Source organism: Corvus kubaryi, unplaced genomic scaffold, assembly GCF_017639235.1.
Source record: "Corvus kubaryi isolate FWS band 111438036 unplaced genomic scaffold, C.kubaryi_AGA036_p1.0 133, whole genome shotgun sequence".
Taxonomy (NCBI): Eukaryota; Metazoa; Chordata; class Aves; order Passeriformes; family Corvidae; genus Corvus; species Corvus kubaryi.
The window spans coordinates 36,690,231-36,700,590 of record NW_024580667.1 but is presented as its reverse complement, the minus strand read 5'-3'; the positions used below and the strand labels follow the sequence as shown (position 1 = coordinate 36,700,590).

Below are 10,360 nucleotides of genomic sequence, written 5' to 3'. Positions count from 1 at the left end.
CTCTCCCACTTGCACTGAGAGTTCTAACACATCTTTTGAAGCAGTTGTTTGGAGCTGGAGCTGCCATGGCACTGCGTGGGGAGGGGCCTGGCACAGCTACCAGGGCCCACCAAGCCCCTACACAAGTAAAATCCTTGTTTTCTCCATGCCAGAGAGGCTCCGGCAGGCATGAGGCACAAAGCTGCCAGTTTTGGCAGCTCTGGAGACCCCAAGGAGTGTGGTTCTGGGCACTCGGGTGAGCTTCAAGGTAGAGAGTCAGGTGTTTCAAGGCTTTCCAGACAACTACAGGGTTAAGTAGAAGTAGAGTTGCGTTTTCCAGACAAGCAGCCTGAACACATGGATTTCAACCCAGTTTATACCCTTTGGTTTTGATCTTACCTACAGCAGAGGTTTCTTTCTTTCCAAGCAGGCACACTGGGTGGCAGATGGAATTAATGTCCCCTCCCTGATGCTAGACAATAAATCAGCTCCTCACTAAAATTTGGGATTAAGAGTCGTCCAGAGAAATCAAAGTAGGAAATCAAGCACTTTCCTCAACTTCAAGGCAATGGATGAGAGAAGAGGGACACACTCATCTTGAATCACTCAGATATATGATTTCATGTTAAAACTCTAACATTGCTGATACTTCTTCCAGTCTAAGATCAACTTTCCCAGTTAAAAAAAAAAGAAAAAAGAAAAAAGGAATTATGCAAACAATTTAACAGCAGGGGCCAGTCTTTCTTACAGTTCCCTCAGGATGAGCAAATGGAAGTCCTGAACAGCTACGAACAACAGAAGCCACAGTTTCAGTAACACGGCCAAAATATCCTGTGAACTTGGCAGCCATCATGAGCCAAGAAGTCATGAAAAGGCACATTACATTTAGCAATATCTGATAGAAGTTTGCCTCAGTATCATTTCCAGGGAAAAGCTGAACTGATAATCACTTCTTCAGGAAAAAAAAAAAAGCAGCTGGAAGGAAAAGCAGATTTTCTGGTAAATCTGTGACAACAGCATCAGCAGCTCCAACTGGTTTGTTGCCCGTTCCTTTTGGCAGCCCAGTCATCTCCCAAAGATCTACACATATTAAGTATTCCATTTGGCTGCAGCAAAGGCATCCCCATTAGCCAGGTACCCAGCCCATTAATAGGTCCTCCTAAGCACTGTGGGCTGTTACACCTTCCTTGCAGAGCATCCATGAGCTCTGCAGGGTCCAGCACATGTCCTGTAAAGCAGAAAAGAACAATTTTTTTTCTGCGAGATGGAGACCTCTGAGGGAAACCTCACTGTTGATTCCTTTATGCTCTAGGAAGCTCTCCCTAAAAATTCCTCCTTTCTGGAGGGCTCCTCCTCCTCCAAAATAAGCCAGATTACTCAAATGGGGCAGAGGCGAAGTCAGCCAGAGCATTTGTAAGGACAACACCTGCAGGGAACGGGCTTCGGCCATGCCTGGCACAGGATGAACACCTGCTCTTGCTTACCAGCAGCACTTGGCCTTTCACTTTCTGCTTTCAGCAACCTGAACTGGTTCTGCACAGAGTCTGTTGCAACTTCTTACATGCACAGAAATGCACAAAGAACCTAGGCAGGTAAAACCTGTGCAGGGAGACTCCTGCCAGCCCTGCTCCATCCCAGCAGACTGCAAGCATCTTGCTGCTCTCTATGTTCTTTCGGCATGTGCACAGGCATCTTCCTGCTCCCAAGCCCATGATGGTCTCTGTCACTTACTGCTGGAAAAAGCAGCCGAGACTTTTCCATAAAACTATTTGAAAAATGCAGATTGCCTTCCCTTCTGTGTTGATGTGTATGCATAATGTGACACACCATTCAAGTAAATCTAGTTTTATTGACAGGGATACACACAGGCACATGCTCACCTGAAACCAGATGAAAACGAAATTTTTATTTGTGGGTACGGACGTTTATACCAACCGATACAGAGAAAACACTATGTATTTTCTCTGGTGTATTATGAATATGACTCAAAAAAAATCAACAAACATTAGCCACATACATAAATGTGTGATCTACACAGAATGCTTAAAAGTAATTGCAAACGGATTTGTTGAGTAATTCCAGAAAAAAAAAAAAAAAAAGATTGTTAGGAGACGACCTGGTTGTGGGAAGAGGCACTTAATTCACTGCATGAATGACTCACGGTGAATTACTTGCATAACTCCACTCAAGGAAATCACTACTCTGCAAAAGTGCATACATGTTAAATCAACCAAAACACAGAGCGGTCCATATTCTTGGTACAATGCTGCCTTCCTGCTGGTACAGAATGAGGAAAAATCCTCTCAGCTGGGCAGGGAGGGGGAGAAATCCTCTTTTTTGGTATCCTGGCAATGTTTTCAAGAGACAGTTCAACAGCACTCACTTGTCCTATTCATGCTTGGCACTTACATTGAAAAGAAAATCTAGGCCTGTAATATTCAAGAACAAGCTCTTATTGACATTGAAACTTCGACTAATAAATTTGAGGCTGCATTTCCCACCCAACTCAATTTAATGCCATAAGATAATTATGGTCCTTTCCTGGAAAATAGAGAGCTCCATGAAGGGCAGCTGGCATGAACACTAGAAAGATTTGCTTTTTTCAGGATACTCAGGATAAATAACTCCTCCCTTTATTTGCTATCTGTGCTTGAACTGTGAGGTACAAAGGTTACTGGAATTAAACAAAGGGAACTATTTTTCACTGTTCCACCTCACTTTAATTCCCCATAGCAAATATCCAAAACTGAAAAACAGAGAGAGAGAAAAAGGGAGGAAAAAAAAAAAAAGAAATAGGCACCATAGCTCTTTGTAAGTCTCATGTGCCTGACACAATCCACCAGCCATACTTCAGGCACCATATTCAGATGTTAGTGTGAGCAGGTGATACATATCCCCTTGGCTGCAACACAGTGATTTGAACTGCATAAACTGGGAGCTCTTTCCTCTGGGTATAGTGAAAGCAGAAACTTCAGCTAGTATTCCAGAGCCCTTCTGTTAGGAGCTTTATTGATTCCAAGAACAGCTTGGTCTATAGGGAGACTCACTGCCTGTATACTGGAGAAGGAGCAGCTGCAGTAGGAACAGCGGGGCACAGAGAGTATCCCATCCAGAGCAGAGCTCCACATGGTAGTGATGGTGCTCAGGGCAACAGCGTCCTTGGGGAGGCAGGAGAAGTGAGTTTGCTTTGGTAGAGCTGCCCAACAGCTGAAGCACTGACTGCAAAGAGCAGACCTGTCAGACCTGTGTGGCAGCAGCTGCAGCCTGGGCCACCACCGCCCCACTGGGGCCATAGAGCAGGTGAACATAAGCAAATGGATCCTGCTGACCAGCGACATCCTAGCTATGCTGACAGAATGGAATAGAAGCCCCAGCTCCTCCTGGTGTTTCTACAGATGATCATCGAATAAAAGGCATAAGCACTCCCTGGAACTTGGACTTGAATCTAGGATTTTCCTTTGCCCCGGTGGAAACAATCCCCCACATCATTCACTCATGGCAAACAGTCCCATCAAAAAGATCCTCAATATTACGTTTCAGTCATGCACTAGATGAGAACATCCAAGCAGCTCAGCCTAAGAAAAGCCTACAACACCCAAAAGTATGCTCTAAAAAACCAGGGTATCCCATGCAGGAGAGGGGCAAGAGCTCTGGTGCACGTTTTAACTCCAGTGTTTGAAGAAATCAAATATGATCCCAGTCCTCTGTGTTGAGCCCAGCAACTTAAAAGTAGGATGTGCCCTGGCTCCTGAATGGCAGTGGGACTACCTCCAATTTCTCCTCAAGGTTATTGTACTTTTCAGCATGTGCTGGATCCGTGGCTAAGATCCATAGGGAATTTTTTATCTCAAAACAGATGAAGCTATTGATTCCAGGCCAATTTAGGAGTTAAGTAGTGCCAAGGTGCAGACAGTGAAAATCTGATTTCATACATCAGAGTACGGCCCTGATTTTCTGTACATTAATAGTGCTCCAAATCCATGAACCAGCTTTAAACACCGAGTTTGTGAAATTCATGCTTGTTTTGTGAGCAGATTCCTAAAAAGCATCTTTGGCTTTGCTACTTAGCAGCAGCTCTCCTTCAGGCAAGGGAACAAATCTCCCTCTTCCACTTCTAAAAGAGAACTGCTGTATTAACATGGGAGCACATGCATTTGGTAAGTGCTTGCTCTGGGAGGATATAGCTCCAGGCGGATATTGCCCATCCCACAGGTGACTTGAGCTGTGACAACCCAAGCCAAATTCACTTAGAGGCAAACCAAGACAGCTGCATAGTGGTTGTGAGGTAGACTTTTGGTACAAACACGAGAAATTCTTAACGCATATTCCATGGTATAAAAGAACAGGTGACAATCCATATTGCACCAGGTCCTGCAACTTGCTGCACTGGGGGATTATTGACAAATGCACAATACATCCTGGACTAAAAAACCTGCATCAAAATAGCAGAGTGAAGTACTTGAGACAGCTGGAAGACATAGGGAGGAATTTTGCATGGTTTTCAGAAGAAACCATTTGAGTGTCTTGCTAAATCAACAACAAAGTCATCAGACAGAAATACAAGACTAAGAGGTAACACCAGATTTTGGAGTTACGCTGCTAACCCACCTCACTTCTGTCCACTGACCTTCCACATTTTCACTGTCCAGCCCCGTGAGCCTGCCAGCTGGTTCAAGCACAGACCATACTCCGTCTGCACTGGTTCAACTTTAGTGAGTCTTCCATCACAATTTTTAAAAATCCATTTGCAATACTTTTTAGCAATTAAAGCAAAAATCTTGGTAATGTGATCTGAGAGATCTCAGACTGAAGACACCTGGTAAAACCACGCTGGCATGTATTACTGTGTTTTGTACCTCCAAGTAAAGGATTTTTGGCTCTTAGGGCTACCAATGCCACCAAGAGGTGTTTGGAGATGTCAGGCATGTCCCGACTTAGCTCAGCCCATAAGTTCTGCCTTCAGCCACACATCTGCAATGACAACAGACTTAGGCAGGCTTCTGAGAAATGCCTTTTATTGTATGACAGCAGTTGCCACGTGAACGTCCACAAAAGAGATAATTCCATAGCAATACCAAAATCAAATTATTACAACAAATGCAAGAACCAAACCAAACCAAACCCAGAGTTAAAATGATGAAAAAGCAGCGCACTGTTACACAATGTAAAACATACACAGAAAGCCACATCTTCTGCAAAACTGTCATGCTCATCACCATCACAGGAAAGAAGTGATTTCAAGTCTTTCTTCTCCCCTCCAAAAAAAGAGGCAAACTTTGAAGTGAGATATTTCAAAGGGTCATATTAACAAAAAAAGCAGCATTTCTTCCGATTCTTTTTGCAATCTTATTTCACACATGTATTGGGAAGGCTAAGAGAAACTATCAACATTACTTAAGCAACCAGATTACTGATGCTGCCCAGAAGGTCCTCCCTCTTCCAAAGGGCAATACAAATGGTATCATGGAAAATTATGCCCATCTGGAAAATGGTGCAGTTCACTAAAGAGAATTTTTGTCCTTAAGCAAATAAGCAAAATATAAAATAGCCTATCCTGGTGAACTGTGGCTTTGAAAATGCCAACATGCTTTGTTGGCTCACAGTGGTCTTCTGAGAAGGAGCAAAGACATACCAAAACAAATGCGTGAAAAACAATTCTTGAGATCGGAAGTAGAGGCTGTTCCTAGATTTTTACACCAAAGTAACAACAGTTCTGTAGCTGATAATTTTCCGTATTACTGTATAAAATTATATTTATTAGAAATAAGACTCTGGAATACTTTAAGGCACCTCATGGCGAAGAAATATTTTGAAGGCTTGAATAACTCCGGAGACTGAGTTCTTTTTCCAAGATCCCCAATAAGGAATGCAACTTAAGAGTAACCTGCTTTGCTATTTCCAAATAAAGCACAACATTTTTCAAAGTGGAAGTTTAAAACTATTTAAATTTTTCTTTATTAGGAAACATAAAACACCTTGCTGGTAAGATATTGTATTCATTTAACAGACGAAGACTTTCACCACACGAAGGCCTTTTTCTTCCCGCAATCTGAATTCTGCCATTCAGGTACACTGCACGTTTTTACCCCACTGAAATGAAATGGGTCAGTCAATCTTAATCAGCATCTGAACAAAACAGCTATCAACAATACCAACAAAAGAATCTAAAAACCAATTTCCTGAATAAAATATTTTTGTTGCTTTAAACCAAAAAGATGAAATAATGCCCATGACAGACATGAATGACTTGCTATCAGTTGTTCTACTCAGCAATTTATGGAATTTGAGTGTGATTTTGTAAAAAATTTGTTTTGTCTTATATTGATATTTGATACCTACAGCGAGCAGTGTCCTGCCAAAACACGTGAAGAAGCAGAATCAGCATTTTCAGAGATACCTAACATTTTTGTGCACATTCAAAAAGCTACAGGATCAAATTAATTCTAGCTTATAGACTGACAGCTAGATCTGTCAGGGTCTCATACCAGTGACTCTGCAGCAGCCAGCGTTTTGGAGTTCTGCTCTGAAATATAACTTACCATAGATTCATTTCAGAGCTGAAATGAACTAAAACTGTAATTATACCCTTGGTTTACGCATGCAGATCTCCTTGGGTCTGATAAAAAAATATAAACTCAAGGTTTTTTGTATGGCCAGGAGAACTTACTAGTCTCTGAAATTATTTAAAAGTCTCTGTATTATACCTCACAGTTCCTCTTTTGTAAGAACTAGCTGTTCAGGAATAAGAAGAATTCCATATTGTAAAACACAGATTCTGAATATATTCACACTGCTCAAAAAAGATGAACAAAGGAGCTCAAACTCCCAACTCCATGAAGTGCACTGCCTTACTGGTCAGCTCACCCTAGCTCTGTTTTGCACCACTCCAACCAGGTCCTTCCACGGCAAAGCTTAAGCAGAGTTTGGACATGGATCCATGGATCCTTGCCAAAAAGGCAGTTATGGACAAGGCCATGAGGTGGAACTTCCTTTATGCTACACAGTCCCCCAGCATTATCCAACATGACTTTACACATTTAGACCTCACATCTTCACATACCTGTGTAATGCAGCCACTACTCATGAATTTTATTGCTTCAGAATTCTTGCCACTATTCACGAATGCAAGCCACAGAACACACAGGATGGTAACTGTATGCTAGGACACTGTGTTAAGTGGACTGCAGGAGCTCAGAGAAGGGCCAAGCAATACAAAAAGTGGATGTGGCTGATGTGTTCTCAGAAGGATCTGCCATAAGCACTGCTTACAAGAGCACATCTGTGCCACGTGGCTTGGTGGCTGCTAGCTGCCCCTGGCTGGCTGATATTCATCACCAGATGTAGCACAAGCCTCCTGTTGCACAGCACTGTGTGAAGTTCAGCTCCACTGATCTCAGTGGAACTTGTTACAGGGTAATATGCTACACACTGTAGGAGAAGTGTTAGGACTTGCCAAAAAAAACGATAGGGACAAAAGCATCTCATTTTTTAACTCCCCCCTAATGATTTCTAACCATGTAAGAGGAAGTTACCAGCAAGCACAGATGCCTGATGTTTGCTCCACAAGCTCCAAAGCGCCCCTGTCCCTCAGAAAGCTGGCTGGTGGCACTGCAGACACAATCCTCTCTCTCCTGGGATCTCACAGCACGACAGCAAGCCCCAGTGCAGGGAGGCTGCTGCAACAGGGGAACAAGGATTCTCACCTCTCACCACTGGGATGGCTCCAAGCAGGAAAACATCCAACATGAGTGATAGTGCTGAGGCACAGGCTTTGGCCTCAATTTACTTCTCAGTAAGAAGTAACTTTGTATTTGACTCAATTATATTCTGGTAGAACTGCTTGAAATGAGAAACATTTGTGTTTGCCTTACTTTTAGACCACTGGATGAACGTTGGGTAAATAACACTTGTTTGGCACTACAAAGGTAATAGCAAGCATCTTCAGTATTTTTAAAAAAGCACAGTATTTTCCACATCCTGAAGAAATCTGTTGCCTTTTAGTCCCTCCTGTGCCCTTCAAAAAGTGAGATGAAGAGATGCATTTTCTACTGGACCTCAAAGAATAGCTCACTAAATTTGAAAAAATCTGAAGCAGCACAGCACTTGCTTGATATACTTTTTAAACATGGGAACAGTGCCTTTGTGTTAAAGTGCTTTGCTGAATCAGGACATAACTTATGAATATTGAACCCCTCTCTCACTGCATTTCTCTCTATCAGCAACAGCCATTCGAAACTACAGGTTGTATTTTCCTACCTGTTCTGGCAGGATGGTAACATCAAACAGCTGAAGTTCAACAGAACCCCTGATGCAAAACTTTAAAACATATTGAAGTTACATATTTTTAACATATATCTAATGAATTTGTTGTGTACCCTGCAGTTACAGCTTTGGCTTGAAGGCACAAATATTAAGGCACAATAAATGCAAATAATGTATACATTTCAATGTGTTGTGTTGAAGATAACTTTGTACTACACAGTATTTAGGTATAATGACATGTCATTCAAACATTTCCTCAAGTTATTTTAATACCTTTTTTCTTTGATAACCTGGGTAAAAAGAGGAATGTATGTTAAATTATTTAAATATTTCTTCAGTGCAAATGTGGTAATTTTCTTCTAAAGTACGGAAGATTGAGACTGATTTTTCAGCATTTGGATTTTAGCAAAATAAAACCAATATTTACATTCATCTTGAACAGAATTATTTGAACTGTTTATCAAAAAAATAAGTATATAGTACTTTTCTATCAAAATGAAAAAGTGGTTTTGGCTTCTTCAAGTTTTTTTTCCTACCAAACTGCATAGGTACTTGTGACAGGTAGAAAGACAGTTGCTCTAGAGAAGTAAGTTGCACTCTACCGAATCCGCTGTTCAGACAGAGCTGTCATGCTAAAGTGACAGTGAAAAAAATTTGGTTTTGCTTGCTCTCAAAATATTTCTATTAAAAAAAAAAAAGGACACATTCCAATTATTTTACTAAGCTCCAAATATGCACACTAGACCTGTTAGGTGTCCTGCACCTGTTTAAATAAAAGAGATCTCTACCACATAACTTTCAAATAAAAACTGATTCTGCGTAATTTCCTTAGCAATACAAACATAATTAGTTGGAAAGAAAAACATATTGCACTGAAATTAAAGAAACAGGGACAGTAAAAATTTTCTTCTCAGTATTAAATAGGAAGGATGTCCAGTGCAAAGAATCGCCCCCCCTCCCTTTCCTCTCCCGTTAACACTTGCAAATGTTGTCACTGAGTTTAGAGGATCTTAGGTTTACATTCTACAGAAAACAGTTAAGGCAATGAGGAATCACAGTGCAGTCTCAGTTATGCATAATCCTGAGGAAGGATCCAGGGAGGAGTCTGTAGCAAGCTGACCATTCTGAACAACTTCTGGGTAATTCTTACTGAAGTATACCTAGGAAAAATATTGGATTCCATGAGTAATTATGCACCAAAGTCCATTTAGCTTCAAACAATATTTCTGGAGATAAATACAGTAGAGACAAACACGTATCCTTAAGGAATCCCAACGGGAACTTCAGGTTAGTGGCATTCAGTAAATGTATGTCACTGAAAAATTAGTAGAATTACTATATGAACTTACATTATAACAAAATGTGAGAAAAATCCCACAGAACCTGTAGATCCCCTCAGATTTTGTTAATTCAGATGAATAGATACGTTTTATCGCTTTACATTAACCTGATAAGTAAAATCATTTTACTAGCTCAAAACATGGAGATAAATTAAAAACAGGATGACAAAGAAGCTGTGAAATCTTGCGTCTGCACAAGGGTTTCTCATTTTCACACATAAAATGAACACAATGGATTTGGATGTTAAAATCAGGTTGTAATCCCTATATTTTACAAACTATGATTGACAACCATTGAAACTTCGAAGTATATGTATGAAATACCCCAGCGTTTAATTTGTGCTGCAGAGCAGTTATAGGGCCTATAGAAATGTGATCTCTGGATAGTGAATCACAATAATGAAAGAAGAAGCAAAAGCTTTAACAATGACCCAACCAAGCAACTTCTCTAAAACGTAAGATGATACCAAATAATAGGACAGCTCTTTGCCAAGCCTTTGAGTTCCTGAATTCTACCAATTTCTAGCTCAACTAGAGGAGATATAGGTTTCCTGATAAATGTATAATCAGAACATAAAGGAAATGAAATGCTGTCAAGTTTCACTGTTCCACAATCATCAGTTTTTAGCAGCTGTATCATATCTCTGTTCCTTGACAGATGCGCATAACAAAATGAAATAATGTCAAGACTTGTGTGCTCTTATCTAAAAATGTGTTTGGGTGAAAAAGGACTTCAAATACAATTTTTTTTCAAAGAAGAATGTGAGAAGTTTTGTTTG

General features: G+C 40.8%; 1 protein-coding gene across 1 annotated transcript in view; it reads right to left on the bottom strand.

The window, feature by feature from the left end:
- Positions 1-4,977: 4,977 nt before the first annotated feature.
- ABCC4 (ATP binding cassette subfamily C member 4) overlaps positions 4,978-10,360 on the bottom strand; it is a 146,366-nt gene continuing 140,983 nt past the window's right edge. The window contains exon 31 of the mRNA XM_042043712.1: positions 4,978-9,401. Coding sequence (XP_041899646.1) covers positions 9,294-9,401 — 108 coding nt within the window. The 3' untranslated portion in view covers positions 4,978-9,293. The remainder of the gene's footprint in view (positions 9,402-10,360) is intronic.